At 39.7% G+C, this 27,939-nt stretch overlaps 2 protein-coding genes across 4 annotated transcripts; one reads left to right on the top strand and one right to left on the bottom strand.

The window, feature by feature from the left end:
- Positions 1-2: 2 nt before the first annotated feature.
- parn (poly(A)-specific ribonuclease (deadenylation nuclease)) lies at positions 3-17,040 on the top strand. Its single transcript, XM_061679760.1, has 25 exons — positions 3-90; positions 300-377; positions 441-520; positions 1,309-1,376; positions 3,651-3,732; positions 3,820-3,880; positions 5,581-5,749; positions 5,829-5,891; positions 6,751-6,789; positions 6,860-6,902; positions 8,238-8,318; positions 8,402-8,458; positions 8,538-8,615; positions 8,699-8,742; positions 8,820-8,862; positions 10,306-10,381; positions 10,471-10,581; positions 10,663-10,732; positions 10,835-10,890; positions 11,779-11,865; positions 11,949-12,192; positions 13,552-13,673; positions 14,588-14,630; positions 14,742-14,911; positions 16,235-17,040. The coding sequence occupies exons 1-25, from the start codon at positions 72-74 to the stop codon at positions 16,276-16,278; spliced, it is 2,028 nt and encodes a 675-aa protein (XP_061535744.1). The 5' UTR covers positions 3-71; the 3' UTR covers positions 16,279-17,040.
- On the bottom strand, positions 16,821-27,881 carry LOC133404126 (RNA exonuclease 5-like). 3 transcript variants are annotated; one of them, XM_061679756.1, is made up of 18 exons: positions 27,771-27,881; positions 26,858-27,130; positions 25,713-25,839; positions 25,507-25,633; positions 25,287-25,394; positions 25,125-25,210; positions 24,930-25,045; positions 24,545-24,683; positions 24,267-24,464; positions 23,169-23,269; positions 22,979-23,087; positions 21,817-21,927; positions 21,609-21,746; positions 21,402-21,494; positions 20,444-20,735; positions 19,497-19,648; positions 18,784-18,893; positions 16,821-18,021 (listed from the first exon to the last, which is right to left on the bottom strand). In XM_061679756.1, exons 1-18 carry the CDS (start codon positions 27,809-27,811, stop codon positions 17,946-17,948), a joined length of 2,397 nt encoding a protein of 798 aa, XP_061535740.1. In that variant the 5' UTR covers positions 27,812-27,881; the 3' UTR covers positions 16,821-17,945. The 3 variants fall into 3 exon arrangements, with proteins under 3 accessions (XP_061535740.1, XP_061535741.1, XP_061535743.1); XM_061679757.1 differs by having other exon boundaries at positions 21,832-21,927; XM_061679759.1 differs by having other exon boundaries at positions 27,779-27,881.
- Between the last annotated feature and the right edge of the window lie 58 nt (positions 27,882-27,939).

The following is a 27,939-nucleotide window of genomic DNA, read 5'->3' as shown; positions in this document are numbered from 1 at the left end:
CCTGAACGCACCATAAAGAGCCAAACGAGGTCGGCTAGCAACCGTTAGCTGTCAGCAGCCATCGCGTCGGGATGGAGGTGACACGCAAATGTAAGTCTGCATTTTGTCTTATTCACCTCTCACTTAGTCGGGCTATTTATTAAGCGTGTGTAGCTTTAAAATAATAAAGCGTCCTTGTTAGCGTTAGCGTATAATAAAGCTGTCCTTGTTAGCGTTAGCGTATGTAGCACCTTTGCCCCGCTCAGCTAACAGCGAAAAAAAATAAAAAATAAATCCCTTTTTATCTTTGTCGTTTTCAGCTTTTAAAGACTGTTTAAACTTGGTGTACGCCGCGATAGAGGAGGCGGACTTTCTCGCCATCGATGGGGAGTTTTCAGGTATGACTATAATTGGAATAAAAGCCTCCTAGTGTGGATGTGAGACGTTTACGTGTTGCCCAGGGATCAGCGACGGACCCAGCGTCAGTGCACTCACCAACGGGCTGGACACGCCGGAGGAACGCTACACCAAGCTTAAAAAGGTAGAGTAGACTCCTCGAAATTCCTCCACAGGCACGGCAAAGCCGCTTTATTTACGTAACTCAATGTGCTTTACAGGATTACAAGTCCAACATTCAAAAGCATTGAAAAACAAAGCACATTTATTTATATAGCGCATTTCATACACAAGGTAACTCAATGTGCTTTATACGATTAAAAGTATTTAAAAACAAAGAAAAAAAAAACATCTTATAAACATTTAAAACAAAGAGGGGAAAAATAAAATTAAAACACCATACAGTGCAAGAAATATCATTTAAAAGTGGAAATGCTCTAAAAGGCATGGGAGGGGGGGGGGGGGGGGAAGAGTTTTTAACCTGGACTTAAAAACATGGACACTTGGGCCTGATGTCACTTCTGTTGGCAATTTATTCCATTTCTGTGCAGCATAATAGCTAAATGCTGCCTCACCATGTTTGCTTTGGACTCGTGTGCTCCACTATTTGACCTGAGTCTGTCGATCTCAGAGGCCTACTGGGTTTATATTCCATTAGTCTTTCATTCATGTAGTCAGGACTTAAACCGTTTACTGATTTATAGACCAGTAGCAGAACTTTAAAATCTATTCGAAAGCTTACTGGAAGCCAGTGTAAAGACTTTATAATTGGAGTAATATGCTCTGACCTCTTTGTTCTGGTCAGAACCCAAGCCGCAGCATTCTGAATGAGCTGAAAAACTTTAGTTTAGGAGTAAAATGCTCTGATCTCTTTGGATTTGGTCAATACCCGAGCTGCAGGCTAATCTAATTGCTTCTTTCTCCGTCCCCAAGCATTCCATGGATTTTCTACTCTTCCAATTCGGGCTGTGTACCTTCAAATATGACGAGAAAGATTCAAAGTAAGTGCTTTCCTAATATTAATGAATAGGAATAGAAATACTGTCGACCCCTCGCTGATGCTCACAAATTCACCTATTTTTTTTTTCCCCTCCGTGGAACCTAACCACAGCCATTCATTGACAAGCGCACTTGTTTGCAGGTTTGGCACTGGGTCATGAAACCTCTTAGCCAATGTGGGTAAATGGTATAAAAATCTCCCGCTTGTGTGTAGTTAGCCACATCATCACATGTGTTTATGAGGGTAAAACCTTTGCCACACTTAGCCAGTCCTGGTCACTGGGAAGCCGATAAGCTTTAATGATGTGGGCCCTATTAAAACTACCTAGTCATCAGTCGGGAGTAGCGGTGAACAATATGAAAAAATGCTCTTAGTTGCGAGTTTTTTTAAAAAATGTTTTTATTTTTTTCCAAACAAATATTACGATTGTTATTTAGCCTGCGATTTTTCGGGAGGAAGTTTATCTTCAGTATTATTCACTAAACACACAAAATAAATTATCTTGTATGACCAAAACAACATTGGATATAGCCATCAAATAAACAATACTTTGCTGTCGGCCAGGCCTAAATGCTATGATGAATTGATATAAAAGATATCTTTTATTTATTTCGAAAAAGAAAAACCTTCAATCACAGTAGAATATGGACTTATTGATTCCATGTCTTGTAAAACTACTTGACTTGACTGTTTGTCATGGGCCCCCAATTGACTAGCTAGCTAAGTATGGCCCTGCTTTTAGCTAGTGCCACCGCTCAGCATGACAGCCAAAGTGGGATTAGGAGCTCGTGCATTGATAAAGAAGGCAGCTAGCTAGCTGCGAGAACTAATGTGAATTGCAGGACACATTGACCGTCAACACTTCAAATGTACGTCGCGGTAATAAATATGCATACTTCAATCTGGCGCCACTCCCCGCAGCTGGGAAAACCCGTGAGCCTGACTACATAACCAGCAGCACCTGCAGGGCGGATTGAAGCATTTTACAAAGCGGGGGGAAAAACTACACCATTAACACCCTTGCAGAATGTTCATGCTCACTTGAACCTTTATCAGGAAGGGCTTTTGACTTTTGTCGGAGACAATTTTGAGTCTCCTGCGTGGCGAACGTGGGGAGTATTTGCTACGCAACATCCTGTTTCAATTAGACATGGGCGAGGTGGCGAACGGGCAGCACGAGCCCCCTGTTTGTTGTTTTTGTGCTCTTTCTAAAATACTCTGTGATCCCAACAAAGCCCTGTTGAAGTAGGAATTGGTGTCAATAAAATACAGTAATCCCTCGTTTGTTGCAGGGTTTACGTTCCAGACCACCCACGCGATCAGCAAAATCTGTGAAAGAGGAACCAAATGTGTTTATATATATATATATATATATATATATATATATATATATATATATATATTTGTTTTAAAGCTTCATGCATATAATACGAACTATATGCTTGTGAGATACAGGAATTACTTTTGTCCACTTGGGGTTCATCATCTTCACATTCTACATTACTGTAGTATCTGTGCCTACCTGTGACTAAATTGTGTGACTTTAAAAGGCAGGGCCTGACCTGTTGAGGGACGTCCGAGTCAGCGAGGTGTAGACGTGGCTGGCTGTTAAATGGCTAAACCGTTAGCCACTGTGTGTTGAGTGATTTGGTCTCAGTTGTGGCAAGCGTCAGGTCGTTTATGAATATGTGCTTGTTTGTGTGTCAATAACTTGAAAGTGCACTGGCGGCTATGTCTATACTTGACCACGGATGCAAGGATTACAATTCGTTTTAACTAGCGGTGGTAGGCTATGTTAAATTAGATAAAAATGTTTAGTCTATGGTCACTGATGGTGTAGTGGTACACTCGCCTGACTTTGATGCAGGCAGCATGGGTTCAGTTCCCACTCAGTGACGTTGTGAATGTGATTGCGTATGGTTGTCCGTGTCTATATGTGCCCTGCGACTGACTGGCGACCAGTTCAGGGTGTAGTCCGCCTTTCGCCCAAAGTCAGCTGGGATAGGCGCGTGACCCTAACCAGGATAAGCGGTGTTAAATGGATGGATGTTTAGTGTATAGCCTGGGTTGTTAGTGGAAGAAGTTTCCATGAGTCTTTGCCGCAGGTGCACTACCAGTATATTTTGAGGAAATTCGTAATCTGCAAGACATTTATTTATAAGAAAGCTTCCCCTTTAAAAAAATGGCTCACATTTTTATTGAATTAAGGTAAGAAAATAACAAATTCATACAAGTGTGCAAAGAAGTTCACCTGTCACTCTCCTCTCTCTTGCAGGTACGTCACAAAGACTTTTAACTTTTATATATTTCCCAAACCTTTCAACCGGACGTCGCCTGACATCAAATTTGTCTGCCAAGTAAGTTTGCTTTTTTTCCTTAAGCATTTCATAATGGTTAAACTTAAAATGGCCAATTTGTTTTTCTTTTGTTTTTCATGATTTTAGAGTTCCAGTATTGACTTCCTGGCCAGTCAAGGCTTTGACTTCAACAAGGTGTTCTGTCACGGTGAGTGAAATGGAGATTGAGCCACGCCAGGTATAAGCCTCTTTCTAGACACCAATGGAAAAATGGCAGCCACTTTGACGCGGTGATCCAGAAAAATTGCCATATCAGAGCATTGTGGCATTCCCAGTGATGTTGCTGTAATTGTGAGCGCTTTCACACAGTAACATGGCATCCTCCAATTAGGTATTTACTGTAAAATGGTGACAGACGACCACAATTGCTTTAATTTATTTATTTTTTTCTTCAAAAAAGCAATAACTTCAATTCCCTCTAACAAACAGACAAACACGGGTGGAATAATTTTCACGTTGGTGGTAATAAATGCGTAGACTTTTTTTTTTTTTTTTTTAACTCCGAGCACAGGTTCCGCATATGCAAAATCACCATTGGATTCATGACACATGCGTACTGGCCAATTTTCTTCTCGCCACCGTGCGTATGTTAAGAGAATCATAATTCAATCAAATTGAGGAGTTTGTGCTCGCAAGATGTAATCTGCATAAATCGCACCCTCATTTCCCGTTAAAAAGGCTGTTCGTTTGATACATCTATGCCAAGGTGAGGTTTAAAGTATTGTGCGAGACGACCCCAAAACTTCCAGAACTGCCTTAACCTTTATCCTAGTTTGAAAAGGTTCGTATCATCGGAAAGCTTGCTAAACACAGAAACTGACAGCATATAATAATGATGTTTTAATTTTTATTCCTAAATTAAATCAGGGAATGTGGCAATCAAAACATGCATAAAAAAAGAAAATTGAGAGCCGAGAATGATCAAAGACTACATACGTTTTTAAAATACATAGCAAAGAGGTGTTTGTAGTTTATGAAATTAGCGTTGGAGGTGACAGCTGATATATTTTCTGTATGCCGGTCTGAGTTATGTCATTTGCAGAATCACCAAAAAATCTTATCTTAATATAGCTATAATTCAGATTATCATAGGGATTGAAAATAATAATTTACTCTCCTTTTAAAGTTTTTGACGGTTGTTTGTCAACTGTAAATTTCAGGAACTGTTCCAGATTTGTAATGTGTGTACTTGGTCTATCCGAAAACTTTGAAGCCTTGGATAAACAAGTAAATGCTCGCGGTTCGATCGCTGTTCAGGATACGCAATCAAGTGTGTACTTGCGCCACATCTAGCTCATTGAGTGACCACTGGCAATAGTTTAAGCACAAATTTGTCTGTACGCACTGTTAGTGAATGAGGCTCAGTGTTTTCCATAAGAAAAGCCTGTAGCCTCTTGGAGGGCAGTCTATGGTCAATCAGTCTCATTTATATGCTGCAAAGTCATTTATTTCACTTTTGAGCTGAGCTATGTGCTTTCAAGCTGCAAATATTTTACCTGGGTCGCCTTGCCTCACCTATACAACTCAACAGAAAAAAGAAAAGTGAGAGAGTTGACTTGGCTGCGGTGTTACTCTGTGATCATGCAGTTAGATGACTCATTTTCTGTTAGAATTTTCACTTGGGGGTTTACTCACTTCTGTTGCCACCGGTTTAGACATTATTAGCTGTGTTGAGTTATTTTGAGGGGACAGCAAATTTACTGTCATACAAAATAAAATCAATCTATTCTCCCCTCAAAAAATAGATTAAAATCTGAAATTGGATTTTTGTAAACGATAGAAAAAATCTGAGATTTCATTTCAAGTCCATATCGCCCAGTCCTAACATCAGGTGTCAAACATCAACAGGAATCCCCTACCTGAACCATGAGGAGGAGGCCCAGCTGAGGGAGCAGACTGAAGAGAGGCGAAGCCAGCAGGCCAACGGTGTCGGTACGCCGACCTTCGTCTCGCCGTCCTGCTCCAAGGGCCCTGCCCACGTGCCCGACGAGCACAAGGACTTCATCAAAAAAGTGGTGTACGTTTTTGACAAAATGACTGCTGAAGAGGACGACTCCTTTGGTGTAATGAAGTGCTTTTAACATTTCCCAACGCAGGGAGAAGGTGGAGGCCCTGTTCTCGAGCACGGAGAAGACCCTCGACCTGGAGCCGTGCACCGGGTAAGGCCTGGTACACACAATAATTTTTCAAATCTTAAAATATTGTTGATCTGTTACAGACCCCACACATCATAACTAAACTAAAGAAAAAATCAGGCATTTAACAATTTGGTCATTACTTTGTGTTGCTTTGCGCCTATAATCTCAACACAGCACCACACACATTAAGATTCTGTCCTATCACTGATCTAGAAGCCAGTCCTCCAAGCCAGAAATTTCGCATGACCAAACGGGATGTAACAAAAACGAAGACAAAGAAACTCTACCGGATATGTTGCGCTGTTGTTTCTCGTGTTGCCGAAGGGACCGGAGGCAGGAGTGTTGTAAAATGGTGATGTCATCAATGAAGACTTTCATCAGAAAATACTTCTTGCTGTCTGGTGAACCCACTTAGATAAAATGCAAAATCGGGTAGGACATGTTTGTTTTTATTTATGGCCGCTCCCTTGTTCCTCAGTCAGGTCGCTTCTTGATTGGCTTCATTATGTTTCACGTCAAAATTCACGAGTCATGACAAGTCACGTCTTCACACATGAAGATTTTTGGTTGTAAATATTGAACGTTTAATAGTTAAGATTGTTGGCATGACCCGTTTCAGACCCTTCTTTCGGGACAAATTTACTCTTAACACACCTCAAACCAAAGGATAATCTTACAGGAAATTCTCATAAAACGTAAGGCGTTTGTCATCCCTGTGGCAAAATCGGTACAAAAACAGCCTGTTTATCCTTGTGTATACAAGACCTACGCTGACAGTTGGACTTGCCTGGTGGGATACATGGTGGTAGTCTACCATCATACATTTCTATATTGTAATTCTGATTTTTGTAAATATGCTTTTATTTTTTTTTTGTCATAGGTTCCAGAGGAAGTTGATATACCAGACAATAAACTGGAAGTGAGTGTGTCCTGTCATGTTGATGAATTTGTTCAAAGTTATTAATTACTTTTTTGTTTTCTACTGACAGGTTTCCAAAGGGGCTGCATGTGGAAACCATGGAAATAGACAAGGTAGAAATCAAATGTCAGCAAGTCACCATTTAAATAGGACTTTAAATTGTACAAAATGTCAAAGGAATAATGTTTTTTTCCACAGTGCAATTTCACAACCTTGGAAAAATTATATTTTTGTATCAGTTTCATTTTTATATTAAAATCTTTTTTGGGATATTTTTTTCAGCAAAATCATACCAAATTGGGCCAATTTATTAATATTTCAAGATTTGTGAAACATGTTTAACCAAATTGTCTTGCTGTTTTTATGGTTTCTTATGGTATCTACCGCAGCCTCATTAGGCAAGAAAATAGTTTGGCTTAAATGATGGAAATAAAAAAAAAACAACAGTTTGATTTTCAATTGGTAGTACAGTGGGAATTCAGTTTTTCTGATTAGTCTGGTCCAGAAAGTCTAAAACTGAATTGTACAAAAACTGAAGCAATATTATTATTATTTCCCAAAGGAAATAATGTAAATCCAATGAATCCGTACCTTACACTCAAAAATATTTTTAAAAAAATTTGTATAGAGAATGGTTACAGTTTAACTTACAGAAAACAATGTGAAATAAATAGAAATGTATAAATGAACAAACATCACTTTTACCTTGGAAGACACTTGATGGCAAAGACAGGAGATGCAGGAAGAGAGATTATTGTTTGGAAGGAGTAATAATCCATTTTAATACTTTGCTACAAGTTCTTTCTTGAATCGCCTCACTGTGACTTATTGAACAGCCGCATTTATTAAAAAAAAAAAAAAAAACTTTCAAAATGCTTCAGATGAATGCGCAGGGAGGGGTCACTCAGGAAAACACTCAAAGATTAGATGGGATCCTTTGAGCTAGATTCCAGGAAACTAGTGGTTGAGTTACCTGGGCGGGTGTATATGTTTGGTACAGACCGTTTCTAGCTGTATGAAAATCGAGCGCATGTACGAAAAGTACATGAACATTTCAGCAAAAGAAGCCCGTCAAAGTGAATCGGATGAAAATGAGGGCATATGAAAACTGAGGGTCCACTGGAGTACAATATCTTTTGTTTTGTTTGACTTGACTTTGACTTGCTATTTTCATGTTTGCTTTCGATTTTGTAGAGCACCCCGTTCAGGCAGCAAACATTGGCATAAAATAAACGATTTGCATATAGGCGCCTTTTACATGAAAGTTTCTCTTTGCAATTATTTCAATTAATACTTGATCTTGCTATTTTTCATGCTTAATTTCAATTTCTACTGCAGTCTGTGTAGCTATCAAACTAGTCTGTCTTCATTGAATTTCCTGGTTGTTGCCACTTATGGATAAGTTTGTTTCACCCTTTCATTAAGTTATTAGGTTTTTTGTATTACAGAAGGAGCGCTTTATCCAGGTCAGTAAGGTGGATGAGGAGGAGAGGAAGAAGAGGGAGCAGCAGAAACTAGAGAAGGAGCAGGTGGGTACAAATGTGTCTTGAGGAATGATTGACATGACTGTTGCTCTAAATTTGTATTTATTCATTTATTTTAATTCCAACAGGGGCAGCTAAATGATGCCGTGGGCTTCTCCCGGGTCATCCACGCAATCTCCAAATCTGTGAGTCAATATTTTATTTCTGGAACTATGACTTCATGTTTAAAACACTAGTCACAATTAACGTTAAATGTGTTCGCAGGGTAAACTAGTGGTGGGGCACAACATGCTGCTGGACGTGATGCACACAATCCACCAGTTCTACTGTCCTCTGCCTGAGGTGTGCTCCGCTTTTTCTGGGGTTGTCGTCATTTCTGAATTATTTAACACCACCCTCTCTCTTCACGGTCTCCCTCTTTGTAGGAGCTTCAAGATTTTAAAGAGGTCACCATGTGTGTTTTCCCGAGGTGCGTTTATTATCCTCCTCATGACCACAAAAATGCTTTCTGTCTCTGCAGTTTGCATGATTTGTGTCTTCTCGCAGGCTTTTGGATACAAAGTTGATGGCGTCCACTCAGCCCTTTAAGGTGAACTGTTGCCTTCCTAACTCTGTAATAGCTGCAAAAATTTGTTAAACATGGGGAAAACAAGGCTATATTTCATTGTTTTAAGATCCATCCATTTTCTACCGCTTATCTGAGGTCGGGTCGCGGCGGCAGTAGCTTTAGCAGGGACGCCTACACTTCCCTCTCCCCAGCCGCTTCATCCAGCTCTTCTGGGGGGTTCCCGAGGCGTTCCCAGGCCAGCCGAAAGACGTAGTCTCTCCAGCGTGTCCTGGGTCGTCCCCGGGGTCTCATCCCGGTGGGACGTGCCCGGAACACCTCACCAAGGAGGCGTCCGGGAGGCATCCGAATCATAAGCCCCAGCCATCGAGAGGTGCAGCGGCTCTACTCTGAGTTCCTCCCGGATGACCAAGCTTCTCACCCTATCTCTAAGAGAGAGCCCAGACACCACGCAGAGGAAGCCCATTTCGGCTGCTTGTATCCGGGATCTCGTTCTTTCGGTCACGACCCACAGCTCGTGACCATAGGTGAGGGTAGGAACATAGATCGTCCGGTAAATTGAGAGCTTCGCCTTTCGGCTTAGCTCCTTCTTTACCACAATGGAATGATACAAAGTCCGCATCACTGCAGAGGCTGCACTGAGCCGCCTGTCAATCTCCCGTTCCATTCTTGTGTTTTAAGATATTATATAAAAATGTGTTATGAAAAAATAAACCATATTAAATGAAAAAAAAAAAAGATATAAGTTACCAAATCCAGTAATCCCTCACTGTATCGCAAGTTACTTCTTGCGGTTTCAGTGCATCGTGAATTATTTTTTTTAAAAATTATTGTTCAGTGTAGTGCAGTTACCCACCTGCACATCTCTGACACGGTTCCCTTTATTGTATACATGATGTTAATGTGGAGCAATAACTCTTAAAGTCAAATTGGGCTCCTATTCTTAGCAGAAGAATTAACTTTACTGAGTAATCTCAACTCATACATTTGGTAAGTCGCCATATTGCTTGAAGATACAAAGAACATGTCCCAAAACCACTGTTTTAAACAAGAGCCGCAGTCATTTTTATGAAATAAATTCACGAATACCAGCCTTGGCCCGATGAATAGCTAATGCACACACCCATAACACTATCGACAGGAACAAATGTAGATAAAGAGCAACGTTTAGCTTGATTTTCTATAACTTCAGTACTGTAGTTAAAAACATCACTGCAATGATTTCTGGGTTCCCATAATGCTTTTCGCTGACTACATTGCCCGGACCATCAGTGTGAGGAACGGTGCCAATGCTTTAAGCAGGAAATTGTCTGTTCTCATCATTCAAGCAGAGCACACCTGACCAATAATTGGTCGCTACTTTGCGCATTTCATTTATTGTGGGGGTTTTATGGAATGTAACCCCTCAGATAAACAAGGGTTTACTGAATAGTAGTCTCTAAAAGCTCATTTGAATGTACATTATAGGATCTGATTAACAATACGTCTCTGGCCGAGCTGGAGAAGCAGCTGAACGAAAGCCCCTTCAAGACTCCTCAAATTGGTGGGTGTACACACGCACATGCGCAGACACACGCACACTCTCACACAACGTCCTCAGCCAAATGTATTACGGATGAGTTTCTCCATCAGAGGCGGCCGAAGGCTTTCCCAGCTACAACACGGCCAAGGAGCAGCTGCACGAGGCCGGCTACGACGCCTACATCACCGGACGCTGCTTCATCTCCATGGGCAACTTCCTGGGTAGTCTGACACACAGTTCCTCTTAACCAATCAAAACCACTTTTTCATCACTCCTATTGGTTTTGGGGGGGGGATTTACAGGCTCCTTCCTGACGCCGCCCAAAGCGTACGTGTCGGCTCGCTCCAAACTCATCGAGCCTTTCTACAACAAGTGAGTAATGCTAGTTATGCTAGTTAGTTGTGTTTCTCTATTTTGGATCTGTCACTGTGCTTCTCTCCCATTTTGTAATATGCACCGATTGTTTGATTATAGACTTTTCCTGATGAGGATAATAGACATCCCCTATCTCAATATCACAGGACCAGACTGTGAGTATTGCAACAGATTGGACTGTTTATAGCGGCGCCGTTTTAAGACTGTGTATAACACTGCCAATCAGACTCAAGACATTCAAGCTATATGCTATGAGCCACACAGTACAATATACAATATTTCTTTGTGTTGTAATAGATGACACATTTGAATAAATTCCCGGATGTGTCATCAGCTTTATTGCTGCCAATAAACACCTCCATGGTAGACTTAATTATCATTAACATGTTGGTACTGTTTTTAAAACTTGATTCATTCTTTTTATAAAAATGCATTTGTTTGTAAGAATAAAGGCATCCCTTCTAATAAATGCCTTCCTTCAAATGGTAAACTTTGCAGTTGAGTTACAAAAAATAATAATAATCGCTGTGAAAACTATGGAAAAAAAGAAGATATAAATATTTGGATTGTAATTTAAAAAAAAAATTGTAAAATACTAACTGTAAAATGTAACGGTATTCATTGTACCAAAATATAATGAAACATGAATTTCAATGAAAACAATGTAGAGTTTGAGTTATTAAACAAAACTTTAGGTACCCCACCACTGATTCAGTGGTACCAGAATTTGGTCCAGTAAATGTCTTTCCCTGGTAAATGATGCCATATTGACATTCCCAGAAGCTGTACATGTATGGCCGATATATCATTGCACAAATTAATCTTAAGATATACACGTCTCAAAAAATAGATTAAAAGTAATAATGGTTAATTTAAAAACGATTGTATTTTTGAAAAGAAAAACAATTCAAGTGAACCATCTTTTAATGTAAAAAATAATTGGAGTAAAACCATGTTCTGCTAACCTTTATAAGATTGCTGATTTTTTGAATGTATGAAATGTTGGTTTCTTCCGTTTATTTGTTTTCTCTTTGTTGTTCCAGTGCAACCGAAGAGAGACAACGTCCTCTACGTCACCTTCCCCAAAGAATGGAAGACCAGTGACCTCTACCAGCTCTTTAGTGCCTTCGGTAAATGCCGACTATCACGTGATCAATTGTACTAACAACTCTCTACGTGTCACTGATTGTCATTCTTATCTGTGTCCACTCAGGAAACATCCAGGTCTCGTGGATGGATGATAAGTCCGCCTTCGTGTCCCTCAGTCAAACGGACCAGGTGCAGATAGCCATGAACACCAGCCGCTATGCCGAGAGCTATAGGATCCAGACGTACGCAGAATACATCCAGGGAAAGCAGCAGGAGAAGGAGAAACTGGCTCCCGCTTCCAAGTCCTGGACGGAAGACTGTTGGGTGAAGCCTCACTACGCAGCCTCTGCCGGGTTCGGATACCCCAGGTACCACACTTCTGCTCTCTGTCTTACCCACATGCATGTTTATCATGATTTTGATATAAAACGTTCTCTTTCTGCTAACAAAAGGCTTCATACATTTTCGTAGTACACATTAAAGCTGCAAAATCCATTCACCTTGTACTTAACACTAGTGTCCCTTTAACTTAGTTTTATAATTTCCCATATATTAACTAAAGGCTTTAGTCAGAGTAGTAAGGACTAATGCAATGATAATAATCCCTCCTGTTGGTAAATTAGACTTGCATTGGTGTCCCTTTTACTGGTTCCAGTTAAATCGCATATTTTACTTCATTTCATTCCTTCTACGCTAATAAATGGTTTGTTAAGTAATAGTAATAACTATCTTAATCTAGCCACCTGGTACCACTACTGTCCTTTTTACTATAGCCAATAAAATAATGTACAGTATTTTACTTAATTTCACAGTTTTCTCTATGCTAACAAAAAGCTTAGTAATTATTAGGGCCCACATTGGTATATGGATTTTTCTTTTTAGGCCGATGTAATTTAAAAAAAACAAGCTGATGAATGAAATAACTTTTCATTTTTGGTCCCTTAATGCTCACAGTGATTAAGATATGAATTACAGGCAGAACATTTGACTGTTTTACAATACTTAGTTTCTTTAGTATTTAACTTGATAACAGAGAAAATTGGCCAGAATATAATTTTTTTTTCATTTGTTTTAAAGGTATGTTTGAATCTCTGTCTTATTTTTATATTAAAAAAAAAAAAAAAAAATGGATTTTTGCCAAACATAATATATATATTTTTTTTATTTGAAAAGTGCTAGTTTCGGCTGATTAAATTGGCCGGCCGATTAATCGGTCAGGCCTTAGTAATGAGTAGTGGTAAGCATTAAAGCAGCATGAACCATCCACAATGTAAGTGAGACTACACTGTTGTCCACTGGTGTCCCTTTTACTGGAACCAGTCAAATATCATATTTTTACTTTATTTCATAATTTACTGTATGCTAACAAAAGGCTTTGTGAAAAGTAGTAGCACGCATGAAAGAAACAATCTCTCTTTACGAGTCAATTGCGTTACATAGTTCACAAAATGTTATTTCAATAATTAGTTTAATATGCTAACAATTTAACAGTTAATATGCTAACAAACAGTTTGGACTACTTCACTTGGTTCCCGTCATTGTTTTAGTAGTAGTAAGTATTAAACCAACATAATCTACCTGGTAAATTACATTATATACTGTTGTCACAATGAAACTACAAATATGTTTAATAATTTCCCTGCTGTGGCTATCTCATTTGGTTCACTTATTGTTTCATGGTAGTAGGAGTAGGCATTAAAGCGTCACGTCCATTGTCATTGTCTCAGGGCTTTGAGGAAGCGCAGTGGAAGTCCCATCCAGGCGGAGGAGGGAAGCGCGGGGGGCGCCGACGGCTGGAGTCACTACTCGTACTCTGACGGCACAGGAAGCAAGAAGATGAAAACCGACGGTGTGTGCTTCTTTTTTCCCTGTTAGCATGCTAAGCAGCGTCTCACAAGATTAGCTTGGGGGCCGATTAGCGAGTTTGAAAAAACAATAATCGATCACCGATCCGATCACAAGATGAAGCAATGTGTGTTTAAATGACTTGTTCATTTACTATATATACTTCTGTTAACGTATGCTGTCTTCAAAAGTATTCTCTAGCGCATGGGTGTCAAACTCATTTTAATTCGCGGGCCACATCATATGAACAGTTTGAAATTTGTAACCAAAAATTATTTCAACAGTATTATGAATCAGTGAGCGTGGACCCTTCAAGTGCATGGGGTGGGTAAAAAAAAAAAAAAAAAGGTTCCAACAAGCCAATCTCTTTTGAAGTGAAGCTTTTGACTGAAATTTTGCAATATTCAATGTTTTAAAACATTTCTACAGGAGGTATTTATTTTCACACTGTGAACATGGCACACCATTAGTGTGCTCCTGAAACTTGGCATTGTTTGGCCTTCACAAGTGCATCAATGTCATTTAAGTGTTGTCAGTGCAGCCTCCAGTGGACAAAATTAGCAACAAAAGTTACTTCTATTCAAAAATAGCAGTGAATGTGTGTTCTCCATACCCAGGGGCCTGATTAGACCCCCTGATGGGCCGGATCTTGCCCGCGGGCCATATGTTTGACACCACTGCTCTAGCGTTTTAGACAAAAGGTAAAACATCAACAACCTTAAGGGGGCATTTAAGCATTGGCAACTGACAAAAGTTTCAAAATCAGTCAGGTCAATCCAACATTACATAAATAATGGGTGCAAACTTACTGTAATTAAATGATTTCTCTTGTGAAGTCTCACAATACTTAATGGTCTCATGAGATTTGCTGGAGTCTCACGAGATTGGCTGACTTGATATTATTCTGATTTGCTGTAGAAGTTGTGGAGAGCAAGACGTCAGAGGGATGGCTAAAGACCACGTAAGTCCATCATTTCACCTTTATCACTCGTTATCACTTATCCTCCTTATCGTTATCACTCACCTTTATCACTCGCCGCATTTTGACAATTGCTCATACTGGATCCTGCAGGGACGCTTGCGAGTCGTCCAGGTCGAGTCCCATCTCCGAGGAGGACGGTCCCGGAGGTGCTGATTCGGCAAAGGACGCCGAGGGTACGTTCAGCTGGCAGCAGGCCTCTGCCGCTGCAGCCGTGCCGCCCGCACGAAAAACTCAAAAGAACAAGAAGAAGAAATCTGACGGTGTGTTGATGTTAAGCACAAGCCTTACCGGAAGCTCTTATTTTATTCAAACTTCTGATGGGGAAAATTGTTCCTAAATTCTGAAAAAATAACATTGAACTATTTTGGAAAAACTCAAACTATGTTTTAATTTTGTAGAGGACTTAGGGCTGCAACGATTCATCGAATAATTCGATTACAGTAAAAGGTCAAAGCAAAATCTCCATCTTGAGGCTTCGCAGGGATGATTCTTTCGCACGGACCCTGCAGTCGCGTGCGCCACTCGGTGTCAAAATACGTTGGCGCAATGGCGGCGAGCCAGGAGGAAAGTCTGTAAAAGACGATGTCAAAAGTTTGTGATCGTTACACACTTAACAAGGAAAATAAAGTGCAATGTGTACCACAAGCAGCGTGTCAACGATCGCCAACACAAGGTCATTTCAATTGCTTTATTCAATCAAATGCGTAATAGGCACAGTCACACACGAGCTGCTGATAGCCAGAACTCATACCGAGTCACTCAGCGTGGAGACTGGCTAATGGCTTTAGCCAGGTAGCAGCCAGCCAACTCTTGTCTCATTCACTGACGCCCAAGACAAAAATAAGACCTGCAACTTACATGCACGCTACTATCATTTTTTTCCCCAGGTTAATTGATTGAAGAGTCGGTAGAGTACGTGATTCTAACAAGGAACAAAGTTGGTTGATCATTTGGATCAGAATTTATTTATTTTTATTTTTTTTTAGTAAATGTATATTTAATGTACTTTTTGTTTTCATACAGCAACATGTTGCAATATTAGTGATAAACTACACAAAAATAGTGATTTAAAAAAATATATATATAACATTCTAAAACTCATGAGAATAGCAATAACTTGATATTTAGTTTTGTTTAGATTACGAAATTCTGTTATATGTAACATTTTTGTTAGTTGTTTAACATACATCACAAAAATGTCAATAGAGTAAATCTGTAACATTATTTAAAATAAAGACCTATTTTTGCTTTAGTTTTTTTGTGTATTTTTCACAATTCAATATACAGTGGTTCATAATTGTATGTTTTTTATTTATTGAACATTAAAGTTGCTACTTTTAATGATTACATTCTTTTCCCCTGATTGTTATATAGTAAGTAGTGAGCAAAGCTTGCCGGTAACACAATCCATAAAACTACATCAATCTACTTTATTTACGACACTTGTACCCGTGTCTGAAATAAAGCTGTCTTTTGTTCATTCCCTGAACCAAATGAATTGTTATGAATCATTTCATAACTCAATTCAATTGTATTTATGTAGCACTAAAGAAGTTTTTTTTGTTGCGTTTCTCCTCATGTAGGTGCTGGAGTGTCGTCGCTGTTTGAGGTTCCTGAGGTGTGGTAGCAACAAACCAAGAAGAACTCGGGACTTTTCCTCGGGCGACTTCGCATCACCGGGTGAGCGCCAGCTAGCAGGTGCGGACCAGCACACTAACGCCAGAAGCCATATTGACGGTTCTGCTTTTCCACTCTTAAATACACTTCATGTTGAATTTGAAACTGTTCTTTTATACACGTGACAATACTTGAATGGAGCCAGTGTGGTCGCCTCCATTTTTACTTGTGTGTGTGTGTTAGCTAAGTTGCCGTAAGGTGGACATGTAGTTTACAACATCAGGGTTCAGCGTAATGTCTATTTAAAAAGCTGTCCATTTTATTTTAAACTAATGTTATGAGATGGTCTTGTTTTATCAAGCATATACAGAAACAATATCAACAACCATAATGTGATAATTTATTACGCCACCGCTTTGGAACCTTCAGGAGGTGCTTTCTAGGTGTTTGTGTTGTTTTTGTACAGATGTTTGTTTTGTAGCAGTATGGCAAATGTGTCAAAACCTATATAAATATTTACATTGTTTTTTTTTTTTTTTTGTATGAGGTTCAAAATCCTTCACTATTTCCTTGGGGGGGAAAAAAAAGGGCAGGGAGATGAAAAAAAAATTAAAGAATTTTCTTACTATCACTGACTCCATTTTCTTCAGTGCGTTTCTTTTCTACACACATTCGTTACGTTCTTCTGGGTCAATTTGAAGCACGAATGGGAATAACTTTTCAAACAGCCATTATGGTTTGAAGCCAGGGTTGAATTTTCAAATTACCGTTAGTTTTTTAAGCAAAGGTTTGGGTTTAAAATCAGGGATTTAAGGTAGGGTTTGAAGCCAGGGTTAGAGTTTCAAGTTACGGTTAACGGTTTGAAGCTAAGGTTAGGGTTTTAAATTTCAGACTAAAGCCAGCGTTTGGGTTTCAAACAAAGGTTAGAGTTTTCAAGCCAGGGTTAGGCTTTGAAACAGGAGTGAGGTGTTTAAAATTAGGGATTTAAAGTAGGGTTTGAAGCCTGAGTTTGGGTTTTAAATATGGGATTCAAGCCAGGGTTAGTGTTTCAATTTATGATTTCAAGACGGGGTTAAGGTTTCAAATTAGATTTTCAAGAGAGGGTTATGGTTTTGAAGAGAATCCAGGGTGTTTGTTTCAAACTAGGGTTTAAAGCCAGGTTTAGGGTTTTAAACAAGGCTTAGGGATTCAAAGTAAGCTTTCAGAAAAGGAATTAAAGCCAGAGTTGGGGTTTTTAAAGTAAGGTGTTAAAGTTCGGGGATTCATGTCTGGCTTTGGGTTTCAAAATAGGGCTTGGAGTTGACCATTTTCTGAGGTGGAATTTAGCGATTGCAGTATAACAGATAAAAACTTGCATACACAAACAAAGCAGATAATGCAAATAGCATGTAGTTAATAACTAGCATGAAAAGGAGGGTGATAAGCTTGCCAAAGTTAATCTTTTTCCTGTTCCCTCCCTATATTACATGTCAAGCACCATCAAGCATTGAGTACTTTTACTTGACTTTTATTACAGTGGTCATTTTTCCACTTGTATGATTCTCACAGACCTAGTCTACAGTACATTAAAAGGTTTTTCATGATGGTGACATTTTGATCCTTGAAGAGATGAATTCACTTTATTTTGAAAAGTCTGTTGGCTGCAGGAAGTGGACGTCCAGGATGGAGGAAGTGACGTCACGTGGTAGCGTTATTGGACTTCCCACGTTTGAGCTCCAAAAGGCACAAACCAGGTGATGCTGGCTCACGAGCGCTGAGGAGATGAAAAGGGAAAAAGCAATGCTAAAAGGGTCATTTTCATATAATTGGATCAGTAACGATAAATATAGAATTACATTTTTGGAATTTTTCCTCTTTCTTTTCCATGAAAACTAATGCAAATGCATCTTGTCATTTTAAGAACTTTTTTTTGTTGTTGTTCTCTTACAAATGGCATGTCTTTGTCACTCAAGCTGTCTTTCCCGTTAATGCCACTGCAGGGAGCCTCATTATGTTGCAACACACGTGAGGGATCCGAAGTGCCAAGATGAGGCAGCAGACAGCAAAATAAAAGTTATTTCTGAGAGATGTATGAGTTTGTGTAAGTGTCGGAACTATGGCATGTCTTTACGATTGTATAAAGAGAAGTGTAATGCGTCTAATGAGCAGTCATTTATGCACTTGTATTCAGAGTTTGAAGGGCAACTCATAATTTTTATGAAGCGGTTTGTCCTTACCGTTATGCAAGAAGTATATTTCAGTGGGCCACCATCATTGGCTCTGCCAATAAGGATTTGCCTTTACTATGAATGCTTAAAATTTTAAACCAATAACTTTTTGAAAAGAGGACTTTAAGCGTGGCTGTTTAAGCACGGAAGACATTTATGTATACGAAACCAAGGCAGCATAAAAATAATTGAATTCAATGTTTTATTTTATTTTCCCAAATAAGTGGTCTTTACCATTACTGATCAGATTATATGAATATGACCCCCATCCCCCCACACACAAAAATTAATAAATTGACAGTTGTCACCTGTTGTGGGCGAGCAGCAGCACGGCAGACAAGGTGCATTCTGGGAGAGACGTGAAGATTTTACCCAGGCGCGCGTCAAGCTTTTTCATCATGTGACACATTGCCATGTCCTACAAGGAAGAAAACGCAAGTTTGGGTTTTAAAACGGGGTTAGGGTTTCAAACAAGTTCAAGACTGGGTTAGGATTTGAATGGGGTTTCAAAGTAGGTTTTTGAGGAGGAGTTGGGGTTTGGAATTAGTTTCAAGCCTGTGTTAGGGTTTCAAACAATTGTTTCAAAGTACGGTTTTCAGCCCTGTATAAGTTTCAAACCAGGTTTAGCGTTCTATAAAAGTGTTTCAAGTTAGGGTTTGAAACCAAAACTATATTTTGAATGTAGGGTTTCCAGCAAGGGTTGCAGTTTCAAGCCAGGGTTTGGGTTTCAAACAAGGTCTCCGGTTTCAAGTAAGAATTAGGGTTTCCAGCCAGAATTAGGGTTTCAACCAAAGGGTCAGGTTTCAGATTAGGGTTTCCAGCCCTGATTGCAGTTTCAAAGTAGGGATTCAAGCCAGAGTTGGGGTTTCAGCGTATTGTCTCATGTCGGGGTTAAGGTTTTAAAATATGGTTTCATGCCGGGTTGAAAACTCACTAGTAACCTTTCTAGTCTGCTATTTTTTCAGAATCAGAATCCTTTTTATTTGTATTTGTAAGCGCAAGTGGACGTGTGTTTGTTGACCTGAGGTCCAGGGTGTATTTGGCCTCTTAACTCGTGCGGCCCGTCTTCATCCACCGGGACTGGAGTCAGCGCCGGACATGTGACGTAGTTTTCCTGCCAAAGTCCCTCGGAGGACTTGATAGCAGCCTGTTTCGCCTCTGAACACTCAAACTCTGCGGAGGAGAGCACCAACAACACTTTGCTTTTACTTTTTTGTGCGACGCAACTCAACTTTGCATTACGTCTTCGAGGGTGAACTTCACACACACAAAAAAACTAATTAAAAAGTACAAATGTAAATATATTTACACTGTTCATTTGAGTCAATTATGAAAAAAGGAAACATTTAAAATGAATTTCTCTTACACTTGCATGTTTTAAATGTCTTAATTTAAAAATTTGAAAATGCACTTGTTACCTTATATTTAAAATTGTATGAAAAGATTAATTCACAAATATCCAAATATACACATTAATTTAAGTATTACATTTAAAAAAAATGTACTCTTGAATGTTGTTTGAAATATTTCTCAATTAAAAATAGAAAATACACTTGTTAAAAAAATTATTTTTAAATTAAAAATCAACTTTTATAATATAAACAAAAAATACATAAATATGTACAGTATTTATGTAAATAAAAATTTCTAAAATAATTTTCACAAATATTTTTAAAAAAAACACCAATAAATATAAAATAATATATTTATTTATTCTATATCTGCATTTTGTGTTTTAGTTTACATTTGTATGTTGAAATACCTGTGCAATGTGTGGCAGATTAACCCTGGAATAAATTATTTCTATCCACATTTATCCATTGAGACCTAAATTAAAAAAATAAATGTTTTACCATTATAGGACCCTGAAGGGATATCGGTGATAAAGGTAAACGCTGCATGACAATTAACTATGCTAGAATGTTACTTCCAAGGGGGAAAAAATTGCTGACATATTTTGTCACGCACGTATGTAGGCATGTCTGGCTTGTCTTCCAGGTTTGCCCATCAAGAGGATTCTTTCCACGATGCCGAAGCGGGTGAACGTCTGCGTCAGTGCCTCCTCACTCAGCTCGCACTTCTTGATGGGAAGCGACTCAGACGTGCAACTGTTCACTGCGAATTTGCCATCAGCTATGTGCCCGTTTGTTTGGCAGTTTAGCTTGAGCGTGTAGAGGCGGCGCGCGTTGACTGCGTCGCTCATCAGCGCGTCCAGATTCAAGTCAAAGTCCAGCGTGGACTCGGTGACTGGTCTCTGAACCTGAAAAGTACAGTGCACGCGGTTACCTTGTTGCTAAGCAGAATTCAGACACTCAGGAAATTAAAGTGGAACCTCTAATAGTAAACATGGTTGACATCCATTTTGTTTGGAAGCCACCCAAAAAAAGTCGTAGTTTTAAAATTTAAATTGTAATTGTCATTTAAAAAATTTACATTGGATTTTTATGTGATTGTAATTTTATATATTTTTATAATTACAATTATAATTGTAAAAATTATCAAAAATATATATTCATTAGTTAAATTGTAATACAATTTCTAATATATCTACTTTCATATATATATATAAATATATATATATATATATATATATATATATATATATATATATATATATATATATAGCCTTGGCTCCATAAAGGTTGGAAATCACTGATACACACACGTGTGTGTGTGTGTATATGTATATATATGTGTATATATATATATATATATATATATATATATATATGTATATATATGTACATACACATATACATACACACACATTTATTGTAATTGTAAAAACAAAAAGTGAGAACATTACATTGGCAGTTTACTGTCAGAATTTGGTCATTTATATCAATGGACTCCAAAAGCAACACTACAAGCAGCTTATTACTTAAGTCTGTATTAACAATAACATCTGGTGAGTTGACAAGCTTACCTTAATGGTGTGTCCCTGCACGGTGGCACCGTTCAGCATTTGTAGTGCCAGTGCAGCTCCTTCCAATAATTCGAACTCCACCACAGCATGAATCTGCGGAAAAACGACACTCTCAGTAGAGCAAAGACACTGTATCAGACAGAACCCAGCGAAGTGGGTGGGGTGTGTATAGTTTTTTTTTAGCTCCTGCAAATGAAACAAACGCACCCTGTGTGTGGTAGTCAGCATTTTGACGGTCCTGACCGATCCACAGCAGCGGAACAGTCGCCTTACTTCTCTTTCGGAGAAGCCGGCAGGAAGTGGTCCGGCAAACACAACACACATGTCCTGAAGACACCAGCGCACCTAAAACACCATCACACACACACTATCAGCATGAAAACACACACACACACGCACACACACATGCACTTACACAATGAGTCTTCACCTTGTAGTCTTGCCTAGGAGGTATGTTCGAGAAGGAAGACAACCTGAGCACGGAGAAGAAGGGACAATTGCTCTGTCTCCGGAAAGAGGCCACAACCTGCACAAGAGTCCATTAGCAAGAAAGGTGACATTAAGAGGTGAGGCCAGACGTGTTTCAATTGAGGAAATCACTTTTAGTGCAGTGTAGCTTGACATTTTTGGTCCCAAAGGTGTCGTTTTGACAGCTGTTTTTTTTGGTTTGTTTTTAGAATGACACAAAAACGACAAAATTGATGTCCATGCCATGGCACTTCGCGCAGTATTAGCGACATGGGTCAAGGAAAAAGCGGTTAAATTATGCTGACGTTCTGAATAAGAGTGCAGGTACAATATTTGTAAAAAGAAATTAATCCCTATTATTAGGAATAGCAAAACAAAACCACATAATAACTAACCAATAAACAGCCACACCAATTAACAAACAACTAACAGACAAAACAAGTAATCAACAAACAAACGACTTCCTAACAGATCAACAAATGAATGACCAACTGGCAAACTAACTAACTAACAGACCATCTGACTAACAAACAGCTAAATAACATACCAACCTCCTATCTTACAGACTGAACCAACTAATAAACAACTAGCTAACTGGTCAACCAACTAACTACCTAATTGGCCAACCAACTAACTTACCAAACAACTGACAGACCAACTAATGTACTAACATACCAACGAGCCAACAAACATACTGAGCAACTAAATAACGACCTAACAGACCAACAAACTAACCAACAAACAATTTACTTTCAGACCAACGTACCAACTAGATAACCAACCAACAGACAAACAAACTTTAAGACTAACCAGCTAACTATCTCACTAATAGGTCAACCGACTAACTACCCAATTAACCAACCAACTAACCTAACAAATTACAGTCTGACAACACAACCAACAGAAAGACCAAACAAGTAACAAACAAACAACTTACTGACCAGCTAATTAAATAACAGATCAAGCAACAAAATAGCAGACCAAACATACCGACCATGTGAATAACTACTTAACTCACAGACAAACAACTTACTTACAGACCAACCAACTAACTAACTAACTCCAAAAATAATCCATCTACCAATCCAATCGATAGCCCAGAGAATCACCTGTCTGTCCGAGTTGTGCCACTGCTGATGGGCTGGGTGTAAGGTGATGTCACAGCGTTTTCCCACGTAGCAGACGGACCTTCCCACACGTTGCAACACATCAGCAAACCTGCACACCAGACACGTAGGGGGAAAGAGAAGATCACTATAGCACCGCAATGTCAATAATAGCTGCGTGTATTAGTAGTACCTGCTACTGGGCGCAAGCTCTGTTGAGTGACGTGTCGACTCTTCTTCTTCTTCTCCTTCTTGTGTCAAACCCCAAAGTTCCTCGAGGTGATCCTCAACCACCTGATGGAGAAAACAAGAAAACATTCATGTTGTTACACTCCAGTTCTGTTGGTGCCGCCAATGTGCATTACAATGGGACTGCTAACACACATGGCTCCATTTACTGCATGCAATTAAAAACATCGGAATGATTCCCAAGACTTTTGGGAGAATATTATATGGACTGATGAGATGAAAAAAATGAGCTTTTTGGAAGGTGTGTGTCTCATTACAGCTGACGTAAATGTAGCACAGCATTTCAGAAAAAGAACACCATACCAACAGTCAAACATGGTGGTTGGTGATAGTGTGATGGTCTTGGGCTGCTTTGATCCTTCGGGACCTGGACAACTTGCTGTGATTGATGGAACCGTGAATTCTGCTCTTTAACAGAAAATCTCGAAGGAGAATGTTCAGCCATTAGTTTGTGGCCTCAAGCTGAAGTGCACTTGGGGTCTGCAGCACGATAACGATCCAAAACACACCAGTAGGTCAACTTCTGAATGGCTTAAAAAACAAAATTAAGGTTTTGGAGTGGCCAAATCAAAGTCTGGACTTAAAAAGGCCTTTTATGCTCGAAAACTCGCCATTTTTGCTGAATTCAAACAATTCTGCAAGGAAGAGTGGCCAACATATCTCCACAGAGATGTGAAAGACTCATTGCCAGTTATAGAAAATGCTTGATTTCAATTGTGCTGAGGATGGTTCCAGCTATTAGATTTAGAAGGCCATTACTTTTTCACACAGGGCCATTTCCTTAATAAATCATTTAAAAACAGCATTTTAAGTTCACCTGGGTTATATTTGTCTGATATTTACATTTATTGGATTATTTTAACATTAAAGTAGGGAAACCATGCAAAAATATGAGAATTTGAGAAGGGGGCCAATATTTGTAGGTATTGTAACCTACCAACTAACTAACTAAATAACAAAATAAACTAACTACCTACCTAACGAAGTGAGTGACTAACCACACAGCTGATGCCCTAACCAGTGTGTCTTGGATGGGTGTTACCTTCAGAGGTGACTTGCGTATGAAGTATTTGGCCAGATCCAAGGCAGCCAAGGCGTCCTCCACGGGATGGTGTCCTTTCTCCTCCTGTGTCTGTATGCTCCTGCCGAGCACCACCTCAGCCAGAAGTTTCAGCTTGAACCTCTGGCCAAACTCACTCCTGTACAGCAGCGACGTGTCAATCACATGACGGTGGATCAGCTGCAATAATAACATCAAATCAGAATCACCGTTTTGGAGCGTCTTTCCCCGTATTATGCATCGAGTCAGAGTGCGCTTACTTTGAGAGCCACCAGGTCGTTGTTGACGGCGTGACCCACTAGGACGGCATCACGCGGCAACAGCGTCCTCAGCTGCACTTGGACATCGCGCAAACTGGTCCTGACTGGATGCAACATGGCTGCCGTGATGCCAGAGAACCTGATCATGACGCACAAATACTGTCCGTGGCGTTTGTTTGTTTTTTCTTTTTTAAATCATTAAACGCAAGACCCACCTTTATAGACCTTCTACAGCTCTACCTTTCTAAATAACTGATAAGCTAATCAACTATCTCAATCGGTAACCAAACTCAATATCTAACTAACTAGATACTAACTAGTAGCAAGCTAATTAAACAACCAACTAATAGTGGATTAACTAGTAACTGAACTTTTTTATGCTTACTGGGTGAGGTAGTCAAGTATTTTGTTGTCGGGTTTGACCAGCTGGTCCATCACGCACTTCCCTTCGCCCTCCACCAGGGAGACTCGGGTCAACTCGTAGCCCTTCACTGTGAGACACTGTCACGTGATCGCCATCAATAGCTGCGTTTGGTTTAAGGTAGGAGGGGCGCAGAGTTAAATCAGGAAGTCATCTCACCATTTCGCAGTCGAGTCCAAAGAGAGGGCTGGCGTCTGTGACGTCACCGCAGTCGGTGCACGCGAAATCCTCGAAGCCCGGCAGCCCTGATTCAGACGACAGGAAGTGAGAGGGTGAACATGAAGACGACGAAGAACATCTAGGGAGGCGCCAACCAATCACCTTTCACGGGGTAATGCCGCTTGATCATCTCCTCCTGGGTGAGCACGTAGGCTGTTAGGCCACGCCTGCTCGTACCGTACTTGAGGACCACTGGGTGAGTCCTCAGCACTGTCACACACACACACACAGAGTGAGTGAGTGAGCGGTGTGAAATTCTATATACAGTACATGTTTGTAAAGGCTGAACTCTCGTATCGAATGTTGTGAGTGTACTGCTGACCTTTGTGCAGCTTGCTGCTGTCCTTGTCTTCCTGTAACACAGCCAACTGTTCCAATGTGTCCACTTCACTGCTGAATATGGTAGACAGCAGGCTGCTGCTGCTGGTGGACAGCGTGAAGGTCAACCTCTGACACAAACAAACAAACAATTTTTAAATCAACTACAGTACGGCCATTTGCGCCACATGGACACTTGATGCGACTTACATTGCTGTATTTGGTCCTCAGGTTCCTGAGAGTGATGTAGTGTTTGTAAAAGTCACTTTGGCTGACTTCCTCCACCACTACTACATTGACACCTTTGACACGCCTTTGTCCAAGGAGAACACACCAACTACAATACATATAAAAAACAACACTGTTGAATCATTACAAAAATACTCATCAATTCACTCGCTATTGAATTCTCTAACTCACTCACTGACAACTACAGTGTCATGAAAAAGTATGTGCCCCGTTTTCTCATTTTTTTTGCATGGCTTCCCTTAGTTTCATGTTTAAAATCACCAAACAAAGGTAAATATCAGATCAGACAAACATAACACAAGTAAATATAAAATTCCGTTTTTAAATGGTGATTTTATTCATTAACAAAGAAAAACTATTCAAAGCTACCTGGCCCTGTGTGCAAAAGTAATGGCCTCCTAAACCTAATAACTGGTTTGTTGCAGCTTTTTTGAGATCTTTTGGCCAACTTCATTTTGTCAGACAGATCTTAAACATTAAACTGGGGAAACTATCCGAAAAAGAAAAGGGAGGAAAAAAGTAGTTGAGAAGGAGGGCAAATACTTTTTCACGCCACTGTAGCTTATGAATTCACTCCCACACGATTTGTTTCTAACTCACTAACTCAGTCGCTCACTCATTAACACTCACTCATTGCTCAACTAGTGAGTTAATTCCCTAACCAACACGCTCACTCGCCACCTCATTTAATAACTTGCTCACCAACCAACTCACCAACTTATTCACTAACGCTCAACTCACATCAACACACTATCTCATTCATTGATTCACTAACTCGCAAACTCACCAACTTAACTCACTTGCTCGCACCCTCCCTCACTCACTTAATTTCAATTTACAAACTTAGTTACGCACTCACAAGCTAACTTACTCACTCACTAACACACTCACTGATTTCTATGTACAGTGGAACCTCGATTTAATGGATATCGGTAGTTACGGAATAATTTTGTACTGTACAGTAAAATGGGTGGCAATATGGTGGTAATATGGCCACAAATGGACAATTGGCTGTAACAGATGACTCTCTAGTCCTATTTTTCTGTTCAATCGAGGTTCCACTGGACGTGTTATTTTAATGAATGAATGAGTGAGTGAATGGTGACCTTGGCTGTTTGACTCTGGTTCCCCCAAGAGCAGCGTAGTGCAGCAGCTCTGTCAACTCCTCGGCCGTGATGGGATGTCGCAGGCGGTCAGGAAGCACAGAGATCCGGGGCTCAACTTCCTCCGTCTCATCAGCGCCACCATGCTCACTTTTGACCCTCTTAGCCACATTGTGGGTATGATGATGATGATGATGATCGGCATTCTTCTTCCGTTTCTTTCCGTTCAATGAGGTCAACAGCAAGGACTCCCTTTTATAGTCGATCTCCATGGGGCTGGGAAATAAACAGTCATTTATCGCTCAATTCATGCTGAACGCTGGACTTTTACTATGTCATAGCAGAAGATGATGTGACTGACTGAGTTAATCCAAGAGTGAGACAGTTGGTGAGTTAGCTGGTGAGTGTGAGAGAGCAAATAAGTGAATTAATGAGACTGTGAGTACATGAGAGTGAATGAACTTGTGAGTCAATAAAAGAGTGCCGTAATGAATGATATATAGTGAGTTAATGAGTGAGTTGTTTAATTAGTGCGTGAGCAAGCCAGTTAGTGAGGTAAACATCATTTTACTTATTGTTTCGGGGGGGGAAAGTAAAATAATTGTAGGGTGAGAGACTTAGCCGGTGAGTTAACAGTTGGTTGGTGTGAAAGTGATCATATACAGTATTAAATTTAGTGAGTGGGTGAGTTAGTGAACAAGGGAGTGAGCAAGTGAGTTTGTGAGTGTGTGAAAACGTTTAAACATGTTGAACAAAAAAACGTGAATAAAATCCGGAGGTAAAAATGGTCCATCCCTTTCAGCCAGTTTGTATGGTACTGTATTGTATTTTTGATACGTCTTGTAGAAACTACCGAGCCTTAAGCGTACATTTACAATTGTATGACAGTCACTTAAATAAAATGCAATAAACGTACTTAGTTACCATGTAATGACGTCCCGACTTCCAAATTAACATCTTTCACACTACGATTAAAAAATACATGTTTATTCCGCACATGCTTGCGAGAAAACGGAAAACTTCCTGATAACGGATGCAAGTAAGATCACGTTTGGTTTACTCCTTTCAAAAGAAATCACTTATCA

This window comes from Phycodurus eques, chromosome 6 (genome assembly GCF_024500275.1).
Source record: "Phycodurus eques isolate BA_2022a chromosome 6, UOR_Pequ_1.1, whole genome shotgun sequence".
Taxonomy (NCBI): Eukaryota; Metazoa; Chordata; class Actinopteri; order Syngnathiformes; family Syngnathidae; genus Phycodurus; species Phycodurus eques.
The sequence above is the reverse complement of the archived record's forward strand: the minus strand, read 5'-3'. Positions and strand labels throughout refer to the sequence as shown.

Excerpts from the sequence above, each read along its gene's own strand:
- parn (XM_061679760.1), top strand. Across the intron at positions 1,377-3,650 it reads TATGACGAGAAAGATTCAAA|GTACGTCACAAAGACTTTTA; the intron begins GTAAGTGCTTTC and ends TCTCTCTTGCAG. Across the intron at positions 14,912-16,234 it reads CAAGAAGAAGAAATCTGACG|GTGCTGGAGTGTCGTCGCTG; the intron begins GTGTGTTGATGT and ends CTCCTCATGTAG.
- LOC133404126 (XM_061679756.1), bottom strand. The coding sequence starts at position 27,811 with ATGTTAATTTGGAAGTCGGGACGTCATTACATGGTAACTAA. Across the intron at positions 24,684-24,929 it reads ATACTTGACTACCTCACCCA|GTTCTCTGGCATCACGGCAG; the intron begins GTAAGCATAAAA and ends CGTCATGATCAG. Across the intron at positions 21,495-21,608 it reads TGCTGACTACCACACACAGG|ATTCATGCTGTGGTGGAGTT; the intron begins GTGCGTTTGTTT and ends GTTTTTCCGCAG.